The sequence below is a fragment of the Geotrypetes seraphini genome, chromosome 8, assembly GCF_902459505.1.
Source record: "Geotrypetes seraphini chromosome 8, aGeoSer1.1, whole genome shotgun sequence".
Taxonomy (NCBI): domain Eukaryota; kingdom Metazoa; phylum Chordata; class Amphibia; order Gymnophiona; family Dermophiidae; genus Geotrypetes; species Geotrypetes seraphini.
This window is the reverse complement of record NC_047091.1, coordinates 156404360-156429444: the sequence shown is the minus strand read 5'-3', so window position 1 is coordinate 156429444 and position 25085 is coordinate 156404360. Positions and strand designations below refer to the sequence as shown.

Sequence of the window (25085 nt, the reverse complement as noted above, 5' to 3'; positions counted from 1 at the left end):
TATGCATGTATGGCCTCCATTGTATGCAAATTGATCTCTTGCATATCATTGTAGATAGGCTGGTGGGTCCTAAAGACTGAGTTGAGAATCCCTCTTTAAATACTTGATATTCACAACCAGGTGGGCAGAGTGACTCCTTACAGGAGCAGATATTAGCATAGACTTAAATGATGATCCCACCATGGTATGGCAAATTTGATGCTGGCAGTGACGTTACACAGCTTAACAGGATTCTGTCTCCATGGGGCTAATTTTGTAATAATGCACCTAGGCATTCAAGACATATGGGTGTCTCTGTTGCGCCTGTTGTAGAGCTGACATGAGCAGTGGCACCCTCTGTATGCTTGGCGGCCAACACTACCTCACTCGACTGCAGGGCCGCACTAGCAGCCTCTGTATGCTTGGATAGAAAGGAGAGAGGGGCCAAATGCTATATGGAAATGGGGGAAGAGACAGAGGTGGCCAGTGCTGGATGGAAGGGGAGAATGAGAGGAAGAAGATACTGTTGGAAGGGGAGAGAGAGAATGGGCAGATGCTATATAGAAGTGGGAAAGACATTCTGAGTAGAACAGGGAAGAGGGCAGATATTGGGAAGGGGGCAGAGAAGAGGGGGATGATGGCAGGGGGAATTGAAAAGGGAGATGCTGGATGGAAAGGTGAGGGGGCAGACATTGTATGGAAGGCAAAAGATACCGATAGGAGGGAAATATTGATGGAAAGGAAGGGGAAATAAAGGGGAAAGAGGCCTGACAAAAGAGGGAGACAAAGGCCTGGATGGAAGAGGGGAGACATATGATGGAAGATGAGGTGGAAGGGAAGATGTATAGAAAGGAGAGGGGGGAAATGTATGGAAGTGGGGGGGGGGGGAAGATAGAAAAGGGAGATACTGATGAAAGGCTAGGCAAAGAAAGTGGGGGTGTTGGATGGACAAGGGGAGAGAAAGGAGCAGATGGTTGGGGGTAGACAGGAGGAAGATGATGATGGATGGGAAAGAAAAGGGAAATATAGGGGGCAAATGCTTTATAGAAGGGGAAGAAAGTGGGCAGATTTGGTGAAAGCCTGGGAATAAGGGGAAGTAAAAATAGGAGAGCCAGAGTGAGGGAAAGAATGGAAAACCGCAGGAAGATTGTAAAAAAGAGGTAACTTAAAGACTAGATAGTAAGAATGAGTTAAATCTGGACATAGAAGCAGAAAAATAAATTGAAGAAAGCTAAAGAAAATGAGGAGAGAAAAATCAATGGCCAGAAAACAACGCTTTTTCAACTGCTAATCTCTCTTGCTCTTGGCCCCCTACAGCAAGCCAGCAAAGCAAACTTCGTCTATGTTCTAGATTCCGATAACACAACAATAGTATTATTATTATTAATATACACTTGCCATATGCTTAGCGACCCTGCCCCAAAAGAAACTAGTAGCCGCCCTTCTCTCTCGCTCTGTATGTGTTTTTGCGACAGTACACACACCCGGGTGGGGTTCCCATGGGAACAAGAAGCGATACAAACCGTTACCAGGTAACAGCGGCCGCTCGCTGCCAGTCGTCCCCCAAGACAGTGTAAGTACCAAAATGAAATGCTTAAAAATCGTTGGCGAACAGGTGAACCCGGGAAGGCGGCTTTTCTTTTGCTTTGGACTTTTCTTTCTGTCTTTCCCCCCCTTTCAACTCCAGCACGAGGCTAGACGGATCATTTTTCAACGTCAAGGCTGGAAGTCAGTGAAAGTGGCTATTTGTAGTATACGTGATACTATAGTTTGGTACCTTTTAAAGAGAATTTGCTTTCAATAGTAGCTTGTCTTCAGGAAGCTGCTTCCTCAGATGGGCTTTTCCATGGTCTCAAAACCTTTGGGATCAGACAGAACCCAGGAGAAAGAGGTGAAAAATGACCTCTAGTGGGGAGTTTCTGTAACTCCTACAATAGTAGAATCGGATGCAGAATTTTGAAGTGAAGACTCACTTTTTCAGACTCTTTTCCTCTTGTAACTTGGTGGCATAAGAAGAACAGTAGTCCAGATTTAATCTTCATTTTTAAAAATACCTTTAGAATTCAGGGTTCCCCCTCCCCCATTGTTTTAAATGGCAAGTGAATCTATTACATAAAAAGGCTTCATAGAATGGACCCTATAGCTGAAATTTGTGCATGATCAGGTTGCTAAACCACAGAAAATCTGAGGCAATAATACATTCATTAGCCTCAATATTTTTAAGATTGGAACTGTTCAGTGTATTGGGGGGAAAAAATCTACTAATATTTCAACAAATGTGAAGGTGCTTCCAAAATATTCAGACTCCTTAACTATTTGGGTTTGGGTCATTCCTCAGTGCATGTTATACGGTATACTGTAATCATAAAAAAAGAGCTTATGAATTGATGCCTAATACTTAAAAATGCAGAACAGAAATGAAACATAATTATTCAGTACTTAATTAAAATGTTATATCAAAATGTATTTCACATACAGAAAATGAAGATCTGAGTCAATTTACTAATAGTCCAGATTGATATGAAACAATTTATGATCTGTGCTAGTATGACTTTTGACTATCTGAACCTTTTTAAATATTTTACCTGGTTTGTCTATGACTCATTAGAAATACTTATGAAAGTGAGACTACATTCATTGACTTGAGTTCTTTGATAGGATGATGATTATATATTAATGGACCTTGCAGTCAAGGTGGCTTTGGAAATCTTGTGAAAATAATGTGATTTTTAAAATTAAACAAAGAATAACCATTAAGTGTTTTTCTTGGCCATTAGAAAATTCTAGAGATTGGGACTGGGCTAAGTCGTGGGCTAGACCCCGCCCATCTCTGCCCCAGACCCCGTCCCCATAATTGTAGCACCATTTTTTCCATTCATTTTTCATATATACACACACAATATAATCTTAACAACACATAATGGTTAATCACAAAATTAAACTACATAAAGCACACTGTATGCTTCTCAACATTCATTCCTACCAGAAAACAGATAACCCCATGCAAATACGTGACCACAAACTAAAAGTACTAATATATACAAACAAACTCTTAAGATTCAAGACTATATGCTGTACAACCCCAGAGAAAAAGAAACAAATGCATTTCTTCCCGAACAGTGCAAAATACAGACAGCAGATGTAAATTCTCAAAATTGACATTATTCAATCACTAAATTCAAAAATAAACTAATTCCCCCTACCTTTGTTGCCTCCCTCCCTCCATGCTGTGCCTTAACTTCTGGCCTGCTCCCATCTGGCTGTTTTATGCCTCGGTGTTATCTTTGGGCCGGCTCCATCTTCCTCACTGACACAGTGCATAAAGCCGCAGGCAGCGGCTCCTTGCGCGTCTGCGCGCCTGATCTGGAAGCCTTCCCTCTGACATTGCGAGGGAGCCGGCCCGAAGAAGACCAGAGGCTGAAGAACACTGTCTCAGGCCCAATGCAGGTGATGGCCATGAAGACTGGCAGGAAATTTCTGTGGACCGACACCAGTCTGTGGATCAGCGATTGAAGAACACTGTTCCAGAAGGTTTTCTTTATGATTAATGATTGTTTAGATCAGTGTTCTTCAACCACCGGTCCGTGGACCAGTGCCAGTCCACAGAAATTTCCTGCCAGTCCACAGGGCCAGCACATGCATCAGGCCCAAAACAGTGTTCTTCAACCGTCGGTCCACGGTGCGATCGATGTGGTGTTATCTTCGAGCCAGCTGCCTCTTCCTCACTGATTCAGTGCACAAAGCCATGGGCAGTGGCTCCTACGCGCGTCCTGCTCCTGAACCAGAAGCCTTCTCTCTGACGTTGTGTTGTTAATAAGATTATATTGTGTATCTGTGAAAAATGAATGGAAAAAATAGTGTTACAATTAGTACTATTATGGGGGCAGGGTCGGGGGTGGAGATTGGGTAGAGATGGGCGGGGTCTGGCCCACGACTTAGCCCAGTATTCTTCAACCGCCGGTCCACGGATCGATGCCGGTCCACAAAATAATTATTTTATTTCTGCCGGTCCATAGGTGTAAAAAGGTTGGAGAACACTGGTTTAGATGATGATCAGCACCACTATCTGGACAGCTCCTGTGAAAAATGGACGGACGCCAACATTAATAGTGCATTTCCAAATTTATGAAATGTACTCATATGTAAAATGCATAATTGCCATCCACAAATGTGCCCATCCATAAATTCAAACTTATTTGGCCTTGTTTTGCAAAAATATATTGGGGGCATTGTACTAAGTCCTACTGCATGACCATTTTAACGGGTTTTGTGGTAGATTGTCTATTACTATGCATTATTGAATTTTTCTGTCAAGGAACTTGGCATGGGTAGAGAATGAACATGGAAGCATTAGCCAGCTAGCACATTACACGTAGTGCATGCTAACTGACTAACACTTAACACCTAACCAGAAGGCAGTAAGTAGTCCCATGTTAACTCTCAGCAGATACAGTGCACAAATGGAAATTGTGGGAATGTGCCTTCTTGATGGAGCATTAATTTTGGGCTTGCTGCATATTAAGTCCAAAACTTAATGCTCTTTAGTAAAACAGCCCCACTGTCCAATCTGGCTGTGCTATTTTATGAGAATCCAAGGAATACTAGTTCTGTGGCCTCACAGCATTTAAAAAAAAAAAAAAGTACATTATTTTAGTAAATGTATATTAGGGATGTTCACTTGTATTAAAAAGTTGCTTTTAATTCAATCTTTTAAAGTCTTGAAATGGCTTTTCAGCATTTTCCTTGAATCTGCTTATTCAGTTTCAAACTACTTCACACTAGTTGGATATGATTGGTCTATATCAAGTAGGAAATTCCACTCACGTGACATTCCACTTACCACATGAACAATTTGTTTACATTGCATGTGAGACAATTGCTAGAGATAAGTGTTTTTATTTCAATCATTGCTTATTTTTAATATGTACTATTTTCATTTGACAAACATTAAATAGTACACAGTAACATGAAATGAAGATGACTTCCAACTAGAGAATGACACGGGGACAAATTTATCACCGTCCCTGCAGAAACTCAATTTCCCCATCCCCATGAGTTTTGTCATTGTACCTGTCCCTGCTAAGCTCTGCCTTAACCACAGAAGCCTCGAACACTTATGATTTTAAAGTGTTTGTGGCTTGCGCAGATGAGGACGGAGCTTAGGCATTGGTGGAATGAGGCATTATGACATCACAATCCGAGCTCTAGAATGTTGCTACTTATGATTTTAAAGGGTTTGAAGCTTGTGCTGATGAGGACAGAGCTTAGGCATTGGTGGAATGAGGCATTATGACATCACAATCTGAGCTCTAGAATGTTGCTACTTATGATTTTAAAGTGTTTGTGGCTTGCGCAAATGCGGATGGAGCTTGTAGGAATGGGACAGGGACAGGAAAAGAACTTGTGGGGACAGGACGGGAAAAATTTGTCCCGGTTCAAATCCCATTTCAGCTCTTTTTTTTTCTTAAATTGTGAGCCCTCCAGGGACAGTAAAGTACCTACTGTACCTGAATATATGACATTTACAATCCTGAAGGCTATTGAAATGATCCACATTCAGGTACAGTAGGCATTTTTCTGTTTCTGGAGGGGCTCATAATAAAAATAATCACAGCTGAAGTGGGATTCAAACCTGGGTCCCTTGATTCTCAGCCTATTGCTCTAACCCAGGGGTAGGGAACTCCGGTCCTCGAGAGCCGTATTCCAGTCGGGTTTTCAAGATTTCCCCAATGAATATGCATGAGATCTATTTGCATGCACTGCTTTCAATGCATATTCATTGGGGAAATCCTGAAAACCCGACTGGAATATGGCTCTCGAGGACCGGAGTTCCTTACCCCTGCTCTAACCAGTAGGCTACCCCTCTATTCTATATGGCAGAGGTGTCCAATGTCGGTCCTCGAGGGCCGCAGTCCAGTCGGGTTTTCAGGATTTCCCCAATGAATATGCATTGAAAGCAGTGCATGCAAATAGATCTCATGCATATTCATTGGGGAAATCCTGAAAACCCGACTGGACTGCGGCCCTCGAGGACCGACATTGGACACCCCTGCTATATGGATAAAGATATGTCTGTGTGGCAGCATAGGAACATCCATCCATGTTTCTCATTTTCCCCATTCACAATTTGGATAGTTTAGTTTGTAAAATGGATGCTCGTGCTGGACATCATGTTCTAAAATACATGTGAGAAGGATATTCATTTGTGAAGTTTTGACTTGGACGTCCATAACCTCAGCTGGACGTGCTTTCTAAAATGCCCCTCCAAATGTCATAAACATTTGGGGGCCTTTTACTAAAGCTTAGCATATGCCAAATGCCGTGTGTCCTATTTTATACCTATTGGCCCCGTGGCAGTTAGCACACAGAGACACCTAAGTGACAGATTTAGAGCACACAGCCAGATTCCCAAGGGAGTCGCAGTTTATGGCCCTTGGCTAAGGACTGTTACTGCGGTAACAGGGCGGAGTTAAGAATGGGATGTAAATCTAGGGGAGAATATCCCAGGCAGTTGTGAAGGAAGACTTTTAATGTCATGGCCCAATTCTTATTGAAGTGGAAGCCCTATGGAATAGGAGGAAACAGGCCAATAATTTTTTAACAAATTATGGGTGTTAGGCTTTTTATTTTTGGCTAGCTGCGGTGGTATTAGCTAATACCAATACGGCCGGTGATAAAAAAGCCTAACATGGCTTTGTAAAAGGGTATGATTGGACAGAGTTGGAATTTTTGAAAAGTTCCCTAATTCTCTCACAGCTCTTGAGCAGATTCCAAATTGAAAAGGTTGAGAGGGCTGTAGATTTATAGTATCCATTTAAGAAATTTCAGTGAAAGCTGGAAAAAGTCTGTGAAAAAAACAGAGGCTTAAAACATGAAACTTTTATCATATATATTTTATAAAAATCCTATTATTTATAGGAAACTATGGATGACACCAATGGAAATCCAAATGAAGAAACATCTGGAGAAAATGAAGTGGTTGAAGAATCAGCAGATGCAGGAGAGGAGGAACAGAGGACGGAGGAGCATCGGGCAGAAACTCCTAATGACCCATCACCAGCTGAGAGTAAAATGGTCTCATGGTATGAAGATAGAGAACCCTCAGCAGTGCAAGAAAGTCATGGTGTGGAAGAAAGTGATGCAAGCCAAGGAGTTGTAGAAGAACAAGTCATTACCTGGACAAATTCTCCCGAAGAGTCCTTGGTATATGCTGCCACTGCCATGATTGAGGAGATCAGTGTAAGAGAAAATCTACATAAAACAATTTGGTGAGATCTAGATCAATTTATTAGTGGGATGCTTTCACTTTTCAACCCTCTGGGTAAACTGAGACATTTTCTTAGCAGTCTGATGCAAGGAAGATGTCCGTTATTACCAGGTGGTTTGTTTCAATTCTGCTTAATGGCAGATTTCAGTTTGTGCTTGATTTTACTGTGATATTAAGTAGCGCTGGGTGAAAAATATATGTATCTGGAGCTAGAGCTACAGGTGGGAAAAAATGGAAAACATAATAGAAATGGTAATATTTATATTGTTTCTTTCAAACTGTCCAGCTTATTACAAGTGGGATATAAACTAGGGTTACTATATGGCTCCAGAAAAAGAGAGGACAGATTGAGACATCTGGGTTTTACTTCCATTGCTTTCAACTTCATCTTCTAGGAGTAAAAATTGAAACACAATCTTTTCCAGAGTGGGAAAATGGTAGAACTAGAGAAAATGAATTGAGGTTTCAGGATAGTAGGGTTAGGAGAGTAATAGATGCCTGGAATGCCCTTTTGGTAGAGGTGGTGGAAACAAAAATAGTAAATAAATTCAAAAATGCCTAGGCTAGACACAGAGGATCCCTAAATAGAAAGACAATGGTATCATAGTAACATATAGTAAATGATGGCAGATAAAGACCTGAACAGTCCATCCGGTCTGCCCATTAGTTATACCCATTAAAAATACATGATTAAATTAACTTGTCTCTTCTTTGATATTTCTGGGTCATAGACTATAAAGTCCACCTAGTATTGTCTTAGGTTCCAACTGCTGAAGTTGCCATCCAATCAAGCCATTGTGACATCACTGCTGAGGTTGGCTCTTAGGCATTGGTGGATTGAGGCATTATGACATCACAATCTAAGCTCTGGAATGTTGCTACTTTTTGGGTTTCTGCCAGGTAACATAGTAAATGACAGCAGATAAAGGCCTGAACAGTCCATCCAGTCTGCCCATTAGTTATACCCATTAAAAATACATGATTAAATTAACTTGTCTCTTCTTTGATATTTCTGGGTCCTAGACTGTAAAGTCCACCTGGTATTGTCCTAGGTTCCAAATGCTGAAGTTGCCGTCCAAGCTCTGTCCAGCCTATCCAACTATCTGTTTGCAGGATATCTACCATAAAGTCTGGCCTGTAACACCCTCATGTTCCAAGTTAGTGGAGTTCCCATCGATGCCTTCCCCAGCCCATCCTACACCAAATCACCACACATGGGACACAGACCGTGCAAGTCTGTCCAGTATCGGTTTTAGTTCTTTAATTCACATCCTTCATTTTCTAATTAGAGATCCTTTATGTTTATCCCAAGCTTTTCTAAAATTCCATCACCGTTTTCCTCTCCACCACTTCCCTTGGGAGTGCATTCCAGGCATCTATTACCCTCTCTGTGAAAAATAATTTCCTAACATTGCTCCTGAGTCTTCCTCCCTGCAACATCAAATTATGCCCTCTGGTTTTACCTCATGGCTATTGATGTGTTATGATGTATTGATGTGTTAGGCAACAGAGGTGTTTACACAGAAACCCCAGCAGTGGGGAAATCATGGCAGTCCTGGTGCAATGTGTCTAGGAGTCCTGACTATAGGTAATATCCCCCTTCTTGCGAGTTGTGTTGCAGAAGGATGAAATTTACATTCTTCAACTCCGCCTCCTTCTCCTGTGACTTTAGTGCCCCCTTCAGTTTTTCCTTCTGCAAGTGACTTGAGAAGGAGTTCTGATCTGCTCTGGTCATTTTTTTTTTTTTTTCTTATTTTCAGGTTTTTGTCCAAATCCCAGTTCTGACTGGGAGAGGATGCAGACTCTGGGAAAGAAGTCTGCAGCTAGCAGGGAAACCCTTGGGATACCTGTCTGGCATAGGGTTGCCAGATTTTCTAATCGGAAAATCCAGACCCCTAGACCCGCCCCCAGGCCCACCCAATTCCGCCCATCCCCGCTCTGTAATATCCTAATCCTACCTCTAGACCCGCCCTAGGCCTGCCCCCCCCCATACTTGCGTGTGATGTCATCATGTGGCATCTGTGCGGACTTCCTCCCTGCTCAACGCAATTTGAGGAGGCCTTTCAAAACCCGGACGAAATGCTAGGTTTTGAAAAGCCATCTAGGGAAATTCAGACGTTTGGTAACCCTAGTCTGGCCTCCCTGCAGATACCCTTGTGGAGTTCAGAGTCTGTTCCCCTGGTGGCTGGCTCGCATCCTGATTTATTAGGTGCTTGAGCACAGGATGTTTGGCCCTCATGGTGTTCCAGTTGGACTTTGGCAGGTGCCAACTGCATTTTTACTCCCCCCTCGTTGCATGGATCCGTGGGGCTTGAGGTCTCAGTCTGACTCCGGCCTGACTGACATCCCAAAAATCGCAGCATGTAAATCTGATTTGTCTGATTGAGGCAGTGTTATCTCCACATTTCAGCTCATGTAACATCTAAAGCAGGCTAGCACCAGCACAGACAGACTGTGAGTACAATCTATTGTAGCCTATGGGAAAATCAGGGGGAGGGGTAACAAATGGCATGTTTGAAGCATTTCTAGGGCTGGGTTTGGGTTCCCACCTCCAAAAACCCCTTCCTAGAATTTTTATGACCTTTTATTTGGTTTTCCCAGGCTGTTTATGGCACAACCAGGCTGCCATGGCAGCCATCTTGGATTTCCCAATTTTTGTTTAAAAGCCTCCATCTGCCTCTGAACCCTTCAATTTGCAAATATTCACTTGGGATGGACCCCTCAAGCTGCATTACCCCTATATCATGCCAGATTTGTGCTGGATGGTTAGCGGAGGAACATCCATGTGCTGAATGCCATGGGGCACGTAATGGAGGGGTGAGAGCCTTGGGTTTAGCCTCTCCTGGTAATTTAAGGGCTGGGGAATCACAGATGGCTCCTTTGTCAGGGAAAAAAAATCCCCTCTGGGGAGTCTGAATAGTGATTGGGTGAAGTGCAGGTCATGGAGCTCAAGAAGAGACCATGGGATGTCCTGAAGGGATCCTCGGGTTCCTCTAGTCAATGTTTTACCCCTGATTTTGTAAGTCTAATGTGGACGGCCTACTTAAATTGCGAGGTTCTCAGACTCTGGCAGAAAGAGCACCAGTGGCTGCGCAAGGAGGTTTGCCCACTGTAAATGCGCACCATTCAGTCCCCAGATAGGGTTCAGATAAGGTCTGGGGAGAATGGGAGTTTGAATCTATGCCTTTGCTGTCCCAGAGTGAATCTTCTTTTGTGGGGAGATGTGGAAGCCTGGGCAGAGACTGTGAGTCCAGAGGCAGTAGTAGCACTGGACCAGGAGAAGGACACAACTGTACGCCATCTGTTCAAGTCCAAGGCTGTTGGAGCATATTTCTGAGACACTGAGAGAATTAAAGCTGAATTCTCTACACAGTGCTCTATAATAAGTACATCCCAGGCTCAGACTTCTTTTTTTCCCTTGCAAACTGATCTCACTTTATTAATTGAGCATTGTGAGTCCCCTGCTTCCTAACGGTGGCTATGACAAAGCTTTACACTATGACTCCTGAATTTCAGCAATTATTTGTCCAACCAAGGGTGGATTTGCTAGTAGTGCCGGTTACTAAGAGTACTTCCCTCCCTAGTGAAGGGAGAGTAATGTTAAATGATGCACAGGACCACAGGTTGGATATAGTCCTTAAACAGCAATTCGAAGTCTCAGCCTTGGGAGTTAAAACAGCATTACTGGCCTCTTTTGTGGAATGAGCCTGTTATACGAGAGTTCGTCAGATTCCTGTCACAGATGATGACCCCCAGCTAGTAATGGCAGAGATTGATTATGTAGTGGATGCCCTATACAACATTATCAGAGTCTTGAGCAAGATTTCTGCTTACTCTGTCTCTGCCCGCAGAATGCTTTGGATCAGGCAGTGGGCAGGAGATTCAGCTTCGAAAACCAACTCTAAGCAGGCTTCCCTTTAAGGGACAAATGCTCTTCAGTAAAGGACTGGATGACTTTATGGTCAGTGTGGCAGACCATCGACCTAAGACTCTTCTAGGCAACAGACCTCATGCTCCTAGAGCAGGGATCTCAAAGTCCCTCTTTGAGGGCCGCAATCCAGTCGGGTTTTCAGGATTTCCCCAATGAATATGCATGAGATCTATGTGTATGCACTGCTTTCAATGCATATTCATTGAGGAAATCCTGAAAACCCAACTGGATTACGGTCCTCAAGGAGGGACTTTGAGATCCCTGACCTAGAGGGTCTGATCAAGATAATGTTCGTGGCTCAAGGCGCTGTCACCAGAAACTGGTCTGCATGCCCCTGCAGCCTCCAAAATGCCCCCACAGATAGAAGGGAGGTTATGAGTGGCATTGGCGCAGATCAGCTTGGACTTCTGGGTGCTGGAGATAATATGAGTCGGTTACAAACTTGAATTCAGCTACCCACTAGTGGATTACTTTGTGGACTCTTAACAGTCAGAGAAGATGATCAAAGTCCTAGCAGCAGTAGAAAGGCTCTTAGATATTCAAGCTATAGAGCCCATTCCTCCCGCAGAATCAAGCTTGGGCAGATACTCAATATACTTAATAGTACCCAAGAAAGACTCAGATGATTGGAGACTGATCCTGGATCTGAAGTCAGTCAATGCAGTGCTAAAGGTGCCATGGTTCCGCATGGAGACTGTTCAGACACTGCAGCGGGTACACCAGGGGAATTCCTGGCCTCCCTGGATTTGATGGAGGTCTATCTCCATATTCCCCTATTTCCGGAGCATAGAAAATTCTTGAGGTTTCATGTGCTAGGGAGACATTTTCAGTTTTCTGCACTTCCCTTCAGTCTGATAATGGCTCCTTGCACCTTCACCAAGGTGATGGTGGTGGTAGTGGCTCACCTCAGAAAGGAGGGAATTCAAGTATATCTTTACTTGGATGACTGGTTGATTAGAGCCTCGTCCAAGATGGAAGGAGAGAGAGCAGTGTTCCAGGTAGTCCTACTGTTGCAGGACCTGGGCTGAATTGTCAACTTCGGAAACAGTCACCTAAAGCCAATCCAGGTAAAGGGCTGGACAACTTTATGGCCAGTGTGGCCCTAGAGTATTTGGGAATCCATTTCAACATGGCAGAGGGTCATGTCTTTTTTCCTGAGCCACGCAAACAGAAGCTTGCAAGGCAGATTTTAGATTTCCTGACGATACCAATTCCTACAGCTTGACACTGTCTCCAGGTACTAGGATCTATGACAGTATTCGTAGAAGTAGCCCCTCAGGCAAAGGCTTATATATGTCCTCTTGGTCCTTTCAGATGGATTCGCTCCAGAAGTCACTAACTTGGACGGTGGAAGTGCAGCGGAGTTTGCATTGGTGGCTCCAGCTGGAGTTGGTGAAGAAAGGCATGTCACTGTGCATTTCATTTTAGGGGATTCTGATGACAGATGCAAGCCTTTATGGCTGAGGCTGACATTGCCTCAGTTGCCAAGTTCAGGGCCAATAGACACCATTGCAAAGGAAGTAGTCCGTAAAACAATTGGAGCTGCAAGCCATTCAGTTCACCCTGCAAACACTGGATTTTGGACCCGGGGGAATGGTCTCTGTCCCACAAACCATTCGACTGCACAGTACATTGATGAGGGCAGCCAGTGCTTGACCTCATGGCATTGGCTGAAAAAAAGAAAGTGAGTCAGTTCTTCAACCACAGATTCGAGCTGGGAAAGCACCGGCTTCGATGCCCTAGTTCAACTATGACCAGAACAAGTGCTGCTATATGTGTTTCCCCCGTGGTCCATGATAGGCTGGGTCATACAGCTGATAGCGATCCATCCAGGGTTGCACCAGATTGGCCATGTTGACCATGGTATGCAGACTTGATTCACCTTCAACAGGACAGAGGTCTCAAATTGACGGTGCATTCGGATCTCCTTTTGCAGGATCCAGTTCCCGTATAGAGAGTCCAGAACAATTTTGATCTTATAGCATGGCTCTTGAGCGTGGAGCATGGAAAAGTTACTTGGAAGTGGTCATAGCTCCCGTCCTTAGAGAACAAGAGACCAACAATGATTGTAGCCTAGGCAAAGACTTGGAAGTTGTTTCAGCATTGGTGTGTGGAGGACAAGGTGGAGCCGTTAAAAGCCCCAATGTCAGTGGTTTTGGCATTTCTGCAGGCCAGTCTGGACAAAGGGCTGGCAGTGGGATCCCTCAAAGTTCAGGTCTCTTGTTTAGAGCCTGCGTAGAAAAGGGCTCTTTGGCCTTGCATCCTGACATATAGCCAGGTTTTTAAAGGGAGCACTCAGCACTCAGACCGCCGTTCCCCATCTTGGAACCTTAACATCGTTTTGAGGGGGCTCAGTAAGGCTCCTTTCGAGCCTTTTCAGGAAGGGTTACTGCTGGATATGACCTTGAAGACAGTGTTCCTGGTAGCCATCTTCTTGGCGAGAAGAGTCTTGGAGATTCATGCACTATCAGGCAGAGAGCCGTTTCTCAGACTTACAGAATCAAGAGTCTTCCTTTGTACAGTCCCTTCATTTTTCCTGAAGGTGGTATCAGCCTTCCATATTAATCAGGAGATCAGGTTACCCACGTTCCATTCTATGGGTTCCAAAAAGAGAGACAAGGTATTGGAATTGCTAGATGTGAGGAGAGTTCTTCTCTATTTTCTCAAAGTGACAAATGAATTTCATCTCTCAGATCATCTTTTTGTCCTCATCAATGCTGCTAGGCTGGGTAAGCCAATCTAGTGACCATTTCCAGATGGATTTTTAAGGCAATTTCAATGGCATACATTGGCTGTGGGAAACAGCCGCTGATTTCCATGAGAGCACACTCCACTAGAGGGGGTTGCTTCTTTGTGAGCAGAGTCCCAGACAATCCCTCCCAAGGAAATTTGTGAGGCAGCTAAGTGGTCCACTCTTTATACATTTACAAAATTTTACAGAATGGATGTGGCAACATAATACAGCCTTTGGGTCCTCAGTTTTAAGGGCAGGCTCACCTGTCCCACCCTACTCAGTAGTCTGCTCAGGTATATCACCTATAGTCAGGACTCCTAGACACATTGCATCAGAATGGAAGATTAGGTTCTTACCTCGATAATTTTATTTCTGGTAGATGTATTTAGGAGTCCTGATGCCTCACCCTGTTAGTTCGAATTTGCTTGTTTACTGTCTCAGACCGAGTATGTGTCCACAGCAGGAGATCTTCTCCTGCCAGTTTGATATGAAGAGTACAATATTGAATGTAAAAAAAACCCAAAAACTGAATCTCTCTGAGCTACATAAGTATTAGTGCTGGTTGCATTTGACAGGTGGGTTGTTCGTTCCACCTGAGTTTATGTTATGGGTTGTTTAACTTGTTCAATTTAGTATTATCGAGGATGATTCCTTTACCCCTCCTTCCTATTTCTTATGTTGTAATGATGATCAATTGCTTTGATACAAACTGAAGGGGGCACTAGAACCACTGGAGAAGGAGATGGAGTTTATTTATTTATTTGGATTTATATCCCGATCTCCCAAAAGAGCTCAGGATGAATTACAAGTTTACATACATAATAAAGCATAACAAGGTATACATGTTTGATAAAATCTAAAAATGTGCTTTTTTTTGCCAGCTAGAGGGTTGGTGTAGTGATCACACCTTAATGTAAGCATATTTCGGACCAAATTCTATATATGGCATCAAAAAGTCTAAATAAAATGAGCACTAAGAGCTATAGAATAGCATCTGACGCCAGGGTCCATACCTAAATTTTAGATGCAAGGGTTTACACCAGCTTAAACCTCATATTAATGTCCACAAATTCTTGGAATGCTCATAAACCGCCCATGCCCCTTCCATGGCCACACCCCCTTTTTAGGTCTGTGCACAAGACCTAGTAGGATGTATGCATAAATTTTTTTTTTTTTTTTAATTTCTTTATTCTTTTTCAAACTTACATCAAGTGCACAAAAAGAACAGCATGAAATACTATCATATAAGAACACTAGCTGATTACCCGGCGTTGCCCGGATATTTATTTATCCCAAAATGTCCAACCCCCTACATGTCCCACCCCACTATGTCCCACATGTCCCACCCCCCACGTTACCCCCCCCCATATGTCCCATATGCCCCACCCCTATGTCCCAACCCCCTACCCTCCACATGTCCCAAAGGAATGTCCCTCTCTATGGGGCTGAACTTAGACTTAAACGGCATCGGGAGTGTCGGTATTCATCTCTGCGAGCCCGAAAACTATGGGTTGGACATTAATATCTGTCGCTTTTGATAATTTTAACATATCACCCCCTTCCCACCCCCACAGTATTTTACCCTGTCCCACCTGCACAATCTTTTTCCCCAGATAGTAAGTCATATGTGTACCAAGTTTGGTTGAAATCTCTCCATGCTTTTCAGAGTTATGCGGAGTATTCATCTGTGAGCCCGAAAACACTATGGGGTAGATACTAAAATCTGTCATTTTCAATCATTTTTACATATCCCCCCTTCCCACCCCCACAGTATTTGTCCTCAGATAGTAAGTAATGTGTATGTCAAGTTTGGTTGAAATCTGTCCATGCATAGAAGAGTTATGCTGGAACATACATACATACACACACACACATATATTCAAATTATAATGTGAAATATTTGACAAAATGAATACAATACAACTAACGCAAAACTTGATTATAAACAACATTTTTAGTTTCACCTCCAGGAGCAAGAACATATAAATTCTTGGGTGAACCCACCCTTGAGCAAACAACATAGAGTTGTGGGCCGCGAGACCCCCAGAACATATCACCCCAGGTAGTGAGGGATCTGCATACCAAGTTTCGTTCAAATCGGTCAAGCCGTTTTTGAATTACTGTGAGAATGGCAGCTTTTTACATTTTTTCCATTGACATGAATGGGTGAAATCTGATTTTCTGTTTGTAGATCCGCCCACGTGTGCAGGTGGGCCGCGAGACCCCCAGAACATATCACCCCAGGTAGTGAGAGATCTGCATACCAAGTTTCGTTCAAATCGGTCAAGCCGTTTTTGAATTACTGTGAGAATGGCAGCTTTTTACATTTTTTCCATTGACATGAATGGGTGAAATCTGATTTTCTGTTTGTAGCTCCGCCCACGTGTGCAGGTGGGCCGCGAGACCCCCAGAACATATCACCCCAGGTAGTGAGGGATCTGCATACCAAGTTTCGTTCAAATCGGTCAAGCCGTTTTTGAATTACTGTGAGAATGGCAGCTTTTTACATTTTTTCCATTGACATGAATGGGTGAAATCTGATTTTCTGTTTGTAGCTCCGCCCACGTGTGCAGGTGGGCCACGAGACCCCCAGAACATATCACCCCAGGTAGTGAGGGATCTGCATACCAAGTTTCGTTCAAATCGGTCAAGCCGTTTTTGAATTACTGTGAGAATGGCAGCTTTTAACATTTTTTCCATTGACATGAATGGGTGAAATCTGATTTTATGTTTGTAGCTCCGCCCACGTGTGCAGGTGGGCCGCAAGACCCCCAGAACATATCATCCCAGGTAGTGAGGGATCTGCATACCAAGTTTCGTTCAAATCGGTCAAGCCGTTTTTGCGTGATCGCGGCACATACACACACACATACATACATACACATACATACCTCCGATTTTATATATATAGATAAGAACATAAGCAGTGCCTCTGCTGGGTCAGACCACAGGTCCATCCTGCCCAGCAGTCCGCTCCCGCGGCGGCCCAACAGGTCATGACCTGTCTGAATCACCCCTTGGTTTCTCATCGAAGTCCTATCTTCCCATCAAATTCCTGACCCTTTGTCCCCGCATCCCTTTCAGTACCCTACGATCCCTTTGTCCCTCAGGAATCCATCCAATCCCTGTTTGAATCCCTGTACTGTATTCTGCCTGATCACTTCCTCCGGGAGCGCATTCCATGTGTCCACGACCCTTTGGATGAAGAAAAACTTCCTTGCATTTGTCTTGAACCTATCCCCCTTCAGTTTCTCCGAGTGCCCCCTCGTACCTGTTGTTCCTCTCAGTCTGAAGAACCTGTCCCTATCCACCCTCTCTATGCCTCTCAGGATCTTGAAGGTCTCTATCATATCTCCCCTGAGCCTCCTCTTTTCCAGAGAGAAGAGACCCAGCTTATCCAGCCTCTCGGCGTATGGGCAGTTTTCCAGCCCTCTTACCAGCTTCGTTGCTCTCCTTTGGACTCTCTCAAGTACCGCCATGTCCTTCTTGAGGTGCGGCGACCAATACTGAACGCAGTATTCCAGATGCGGGCGCACCATCGCCCGATATAGTGGCATGATGACTTCCCGCGTCCTGGTTGTGATACCCTTCTTTATGATGCCCAGCATCCTGTTGGCTTTTTTCGACACTGCTGCGCACTGTGCGGATGGCTTCATTGATGCATCCACTAGCACACCCAAGTCTCTCTCAAGTCCGCTGTCTCCCAGCAGTGCCCCCCCCCCCCCATTTTGTAGTTGAACAACGGGTTCTTATTTCCTATATGCATGACCTTGCATTTCTCAACGTTAAAGCGCATTTGCCATTTGTTTGCCCAGTCTTCCAGCTTGTCCAGGTCCCTTTGCAGGATCCTCACACTCCTCCCTGGTCCTAACTCTGCCGCAGAGTTTGGTATCGTCCGCAAATTTTATAACCTCGCATTTTGCCTCCGTTTCCAGGTCATTGATAAATATGTTGAAGAGTAGCGGCCCCAGCACCGATCCCTGCGGCACACCGCTTGTGACTCCCCGCCAGTCAGAATATTGGCCCTTTACTCCGACCCTCTGCAGTCTACCTGACAGCCAGTGCTTGATCCATCTGTGTACATCCCCGCCCACCCCGTGGTTCCACAGCTTCTTAAGCAGCCTTTCATGTGGCAACTTGTCAAAAGCCTTTTGAAAATCGAGGTAAATGATGTCAATGGGTTCCCCTTTGTCCACCTGACTGCTTATTCCCTCAAAGAAGTACAGTAGGTTCATAAGGCATGACCTTCCCTTACAGAATCCGTGCTGGCTTGTTCGCAGTAAGTCATTTTTCTCGATGTGTTCGCAAATGTTGTCCTTGATCATCGCTTCCACCATCTTCCCTATAACTGAAGTCAGGCTCACCGGCCTGTAGTTTCCGGGGTCACCCCTCGATCCCTTCTTAAAGATAGGTGTGACATTCGCCAGTTTCCAGTCCTCTGGCACCTCTCCTGTTCTCAGGGATAGGTTGCAAACATGCTGGATTGTGCCCGCTATTTCCTGTCTTAGTTCCTTTAGAACCCTTGGGTGGATCCCGTCCGGTCCCGGCGATTTGCCGCTTTTTAGCCTGTCTATCTGTTTGAGGACATCCTCCTGACTTACATCTATATGCTCCAATTTTTCGGCCTGTTCCCCACTCATGAGCTCCTCTGAGTCCGGTATATTGGATGTGTCTTCGCACGTGAAGACCGACGAGAAGAACGTGTTCAACCTCTCAGCTACCTCTTTGTCCTCCTTAATCATTCCTTTCCTATCCCCATCATCCAACGGCCCCACCTCCTCTCTCGCTGTTGCTTCCCCTTTACGTAACTGAAGAATGCCTTGAAGTTTTTCGCCTCCCTGGCCAGCCCCTCCTCGTATTCCCTTTTTGCTTTTCTAACCTCTCGGTGGCATTCCTTTTGGCATTTCCTGTACTCCTGGTGATTTTCCTCCATTGGGTCCTTTTTCCATCTCCGGAAGGACACTTTCTTGTCACTTATTGCCCTCTTTACTTCAGTTGTCATCCAAACCGGGCTTTTTGACCGCTTGTTCTTACAGCCTTTCCTGAAACTGGGGATGTACAGGTTTTGTGCTTCCTGCAGGGTGTCCCTGAATAGGGTCCAGACGCTTCCTACAGTCTCCATCCTAAAGCTGTTCTTGAGCTTCCTCCCCACCATTTCCCTCATAGCAACATAGTTCCCTTTCCTGAAGTTGAGCGCAGTCAATGTGGTCCTCCTCACTATGGGTGTCCCCCTTTCTAATGTGAATCTGATTGCGTTGTGATCACTGTTGCCTAGTGGTCCTCCCACTTCTACCCCTCTTGCAAGCCTCCCTAATCCGTTAAGGATGAGGTCAAGAGTAGTTCCCCCTCGCGTCAGTTCCTTGACTAGTTGTTCCATGATTAAAAACCCTCCCCCCCCCATCTTCATAAATTATAATTATTACCAATTAGCACTAATAACACTGCGCAACAAATTTTAACTTTTTTTCTGGAGCAAGAAGAAAATGAGGTTTACTTTATAGACTTTGACCTCCTGTGTATGAAAATAGTCTCCGTTTTCTCCTATCACGTATAGTTTTTGAGCAAATCGCAAATATTTATGGCATAAGAAGTTATAATGTAACGCAATGCGCCAATTTAACTAAGAAGCAAAACCCTGATACAAAATCGATGATTTAATCTCAACTGTGCTGATGGAGCTTGAAAATTGCTGATGATGCAATAGGCCTACAGAGAACGGCATATTCCAGCTCCGCCTCCTCACCCATAATAATCTAATTATATAGTACATTATTACAGCATCATTAAAATTAATACTTTAGCTTAAAAATCTAATTTGAGGCATACTATTTTAATATTTCAGAGATTGTTATAGCATTTACTCCAAGCATTAGAAAATATAGCAAAAATGTTAATTTTTGCATTATATAATGCTCTTTTGCCAAAAATCAGAGGGTTATACCAAAAATTTAAGGTTAGTTTTAAATTCAGCAGCCCCAAATCACTATAGAACACCCACTACAATTCATGCTCCCAAACCTCTGTTGTACAGTGTAATCGATTATTAGTGCCCAATTATCAGTGCTAATTGGTTCTTTACTCATGCAAATTGCAAATTGTACACATGCTCAATTTATTGTTTTTTAAGTCAATTCCAACAGGCTTTTTTGTGCATCGGCTTTTCTTCAAGCAACAGCTACATGTGCATGTAAAATCTATTGGCGTGCTTCTTAAAACCAGAAGTAATCAATCCTGCTGTAAGCGGGATGCAACACGGAATAAAAGGCTAAGTGCCTTAAAAACAGCAGCTGCACGGAGCCGAATGCCAGCTGGAAAACAGCAGCTCTGGCAGTGCAATTGTTTTACAAGTCCAACTGCTACACAGAGTGTAATGGTATTCTTGGCTTTAATCCAAACTTTCCCATGTAGATGAGATTCCCACGTTAGAATTGGCCAAATTGAGCTGATTGGTAAGTTTATCAATAGTGAGAGCATATGTTCATAAGCCAAAAATATCTGTATGCTCAGCCACTGTGGTATAAATATACTGTATATTCATCTCATTTTAAAACTAAGAGATGATACAATTTGTTTTTAAGAAGAAATAATCCCCTTCTTTATGCCGGTGCCTTAAACTTGACACAGATCAGAAGAAACACACTGACATATAACACAAAGAATTTCAAAACCAATTGATATAAGAATTTTTAAATTTCTTTCATTCCCTCATCCAGTGAGGTGCTGCACAATAATGCACAAAATCAATTAGGGTCCATCTTGGGGTTCAGCGCCCAAGAAAAATATCTGGGTGTCACTGTAGACAATGTGCTGAAATCTTCCACCAATGTGCAGCAGCAGCCAAAAAAGCAAACAAGATGCTAGGAATTATTAGAAAAGGCTTGGTAAACAAGACTAAGAATGTATCACTTGGAGCTCCTTTTACTAAGGTGCGCTAGCGTTTTTAGCGTGCGCAAACCACGCGCTAAATGAAAAATATGTAAGCTCTACAGAGGCGTTAGCGTTTAGCGCACAGGGCAATAAAACTGCTAGCGCACCTCAGGGCTCCTTTTACAAAGGTGCACTAGTGGTTTTAGCGCACGCACAAGATTAGCGCACGCTAGCTGAAAAATTACCGCCTGCTTAAAAGGATGCGGTAGCGGCTAGCGCGGGCTAAAACCGCTAGCGCACCTTTGTAAAAAGAGCCCTTAATGGTGCAACCTCACCTAGAGTATTGCGTTCACTTCTGGTCTCCTTATCTCAAGAAAGATATATCAGAACTAGAAAAGGTTCAAAGAAGAGCGACCAAGATGATAAAGGGGATGGAACTCCTCTTATATGAGGAAAGATTAAAAAGGTTAGGGTTCTTAGCTTGGAAAAGAGATGGCTGAGGGCAGATATGACTGAAGTCTACAAAATCCTGAGTGGTGTAGACTAGAGAATGACACGGTGACAAAATTCATCACCGTTCCCGTCCCCGCAGATAACCGCGGGAAACCATCTTCATGTCATTCTTTAAGGAGAAAGGGAAGAATCAGAGTATAATTGGGCACAACCACTGACCCGCAAGCTTTGCTTTGAAGAATGCTGGTATAGAAGGACCGAGGTTGAAATAGACACTAGAAAATGACATGGGATTATTTCCCGCGGTTATCCGCGGGGACGGGAACAGTGATGAATTTTGTCACCGTGCCATTCTCTAGTGTAGACTAGGGGATACTCGATGAAGTTATAGGGAAATGCTTTTAAAACCAATAGGAAGAAATATTTTTCCACTCGGAGAATAGTTAAGCTCTGCATCACGTTGGCGGAGGACGTGGTAAGAGTGGTTAACATAACTGGTTTTAAAAAAAAGGTTTGGACAAGTTCGAAGAATGTAAATTTCATCCTTCTGCAACACAACTTGTGAGAAGGGATTACCTATTGTCAGGACTCCTAGACACATCTACCAGAAAGATTATTGAGGTAAGAACCTAATCTTCCGTTCTGGACAGATGTCTACAGTCTGAATCCCAAAAATGGCAAAGACAGATCAGGATCCAGTATATGTATTTTATACCTCATTCATATCATTTGCTATGAGTGTGAGTGACAGTGTGCCTCAGTAGGGGAAGGGAAGATATCTTAAAGTTGAATTTAGTGAGTAAAATGTTTTTAGTAATACCATTGGATTGCTGGTATAGTCATGATTTGATAATGAAGGTGACTGGCAGATTGGATGGACCACACAGGTCTTTATCAATAATCATATACATTGTTGCTGTGTCATGTATTAATATTTTCAAACTGGATACTCTTTTTATCTACATTTTTATTTGGCCAATGTCAGTACAAAAATGCACAAAAATGTATTGCAAGAAGACAAAATACAAAAGCATTGAAATAACAAATCCCCCTTGACCCTGTATCAAACCGGGTATTCATTACTATGCCTTGTGGTAATGGGAAAGTAGCAATCGGACTTGACAGTTCAAATATGGAGACACGAATTTGCCACATATTTCTTTAAAGAAACCTGTTTTATCTAGGAAACTATGTCCAACGCCAGTGAGTTTGTGGAAGAGGAAATATTGCAGGAAAATAAAGAAACAGAAGAACAATCAGTGGATTACGAAGAAGAAGGGTATGTGACAAGAGAGGATCTCGAGGTTCCTATTACACCTATATCACCAGTTGAGGAAATCAAGCAGGATGAGCTGCAGAGGCCTGAAGGAAGTGAACAGGAAGGAGAGCCCTCAACAAAGCATGAAAGTCCTGTTACAGAAGAGATAGCTAAAGAGACCCAGGAAGAGAGAGAAGAAAGAAATATTCCCAGCACAGTGTCTTCTGAAGTCTCTTTAATATATTCTGCAACTCCTAGGACTGTATTTGATGAGACCAAGTCCTGTGAGGGTCCAGATCCACTTGTGAGTATTCTGACAATTTTTAAAGACATCCAGGTCACTATTCAAAGCTATTTATCCAGCCATAAATGGATCCTAGGATAAATAGCATAAAATCTGTTGTTTGTTTGGGGTTTTTTTGTTTTTGTAAATCTTTATTCATTTTTCATCTTACAACAAATACATATATATAAAACATTTGTCAATGAATACATCATTTGCAAGTCTATCATTTATGATACTAATAGATAAAAAATTTTTAATCCCATCCCTCCCACCCTTCCAATCTTACATTCAATCAAATATATCACATAACTAATCTTTTCTAGAAAACTAATCATTAATAAATTCAAATTCCCCCCTCCCATCCCTTCTACCTAAAATTGTATCTATAATGTAAAATAATAATTATACAATTTATATACCGCAGGACCGTGAAGTTCTATGCGGTTTACAATGATTAGAAATGTTACAGATTGAATGGAATAAACAAAGTACAGACTTAGTGATTGATAGTTCTAGAGATCGTTTGTTGAGGACTAAGATTGTATAGGTTGGTTTCCTAAGTATTTCAGAAACAGATGTGTTTTTAGACGTTTCCTGAATTCCCTATAGGTAGTAGGCACAAGTAATTGTTCTAGGTCTTTACCCCATAGTGCTGCTTGATGTCAGAAAAGATATTGGTGATGACTTTTAAATTTGCAACCTCTAACCGGAGGGGAAACAAAGTTCGGGTGAAAGCTTTCCTTGTGTCTGTTTGCTGTGAAAGAGAAAAGGTCTGTTATATATTTAGGGGCTATGGGGTTCATAATTAAAAAAAACCAACGTCTAAAAAGTGGCCTAAATGGCTACTTGGACGATCAAAAAGCCTGATCGTCCAAGTACTCATAATCAAAGCTGGTTTTAGACGTATCTAAAACCAGCTTAGACCTTTCCCCTGCCACTAAACGCACAGAGAGAAAAGAGGCGTGTTTAGAGGAGGGGAAAGGGCAGGCGGTGGGCGGGAAGTGGGCCGATCTACACCTAGGCGTTCAGCAGGTATAACCAAAACCTTAGGCAGGTTGCCTAGTCGGCACTTATACGTTTTGACTTAGACGAAGTCAAAACAGGTCTAAGTGCAGAAAAAGGGGCCGCTGAGCTGATCATGGCTGCTGTGATCAGCTCAGCGGCCTCAGCAACCTGCCTACCCCCTACAGCAATGATCGTGGCAGGAGAGATGCCTCATCTCCCTTACTGCGATGCCATCACTCCTCTACCCGAACTGCTGCGACCCGCGGCAGGTGATACATCACCCCCCACACACAACATCGGGGCAAGAGGGAGCCCAAGCCCTCTTGTCCCGCGGCACCGACCCCCCCCTCCGATTACATTCGGGGCAAGAGGGAGCCCAAGCCCTCTTGACCCGCAGCACCCCCTGATTTCGATCAGGCCAGGAGGGAGCCCAAGCCCTCCTGGCCTCTCGCCCCCCACCCCCCTACACAATCGGGCAGGAGAGAGCCCAACCCCTCCTGCCCAGGCAGACCCCCTACCCCCCACCCCCCACTACAATACGGGCAGGAGGGATCCCAGGCCCTCCTGCCCTCGACACAACCCCTCCCCAATGACCGCCCTCGAACCCCTGATCGGCCCCCCTGCCGACCCGCAACCCCCCGCCAACCCCATGACCCCCCACCCCCAATCCCACCCCCCATACCTGTAAAATGTTGGCTGGACGGACAGGTGCCAAACCCGCCCGTCCGGCAGGCCAGTCGGCTGCAGAATGGGGCCGGATTGGCCCAGGCGTCTGAAACCCCACCCACAGGTGGGGCCTAAGGCGCCTGGGCCAACCAGAATAGGCAGAGCTCATGTCAAAATGCATGATTAGGGCGTTGAGGCCCTTACTGAACAAGTAACGCAAGTTGTCCAGAATGGCCGCAATTACTGTCTCAGTGCTAAACAGAGGCTTAAAACCAGATTGAGTTTCATACAGAAGAGAGAATTGGTCAATATATTCCATTAGTTGGGTGTGTACCAATCCTTCCATGATTTTTACCATAAATGGAATAGATGTTTCTGGTCTATAGTTGGTTATTGATGTTGCTGATTCTTTACAATTTTTTAGGATTGGGGTTATTATAATATGACCATTATTGGTGAAGAATTTTCCATTGTTTAGGTTATTGGTTAGATAATTCAATAGAGATAATTTAAAGTCTAGTGGATAATCTCTGGGGGACATGAGTCCAGGACACAATATGATTTAGAGTATTTGTTATATAATTTGATGTAGTTATTCCAATCTAAATTGTGGAAGGACCTCCAGATCATGTCCGCTGG

General features: G+C 43.8%; 1 protein-coding gene across 3 annotated transcripts in view; it reads left to right on the top strand.

Annotated features, from left to right (window-relative positions):
* Positions 1-996: 996 nt before the first annotated feature.
* The window catches only part of CFAP251 (cilia and flagella associated protein 251), a 171579-nt gene continuing 147490 nt past the window's right edge, over positions 997-25085 (top strand). For 2 of the 3 annotated variants that reach the window (XM_033957401.1, XM_033957402.1), the window contains exons 1-3: positions 998-1552; positions 6898-7218; positions 22416-22793. In XM_033957401.1, coding sequence (XP_033813292.1) covers positions 6904-7218; positions 22416-22793 — 693 coding nt within the window. In that variant the 5' untranslated portion in view covers positions 998-1552; positions 6898-6903. Of the gene's footprint in view, positions 1553-6897; positions 7219-22415; positions 22794-25085 lie in introns of all 3 variants that reach the window. The other variant, XM_033957400.1, reaches the window with a different exon arrangement.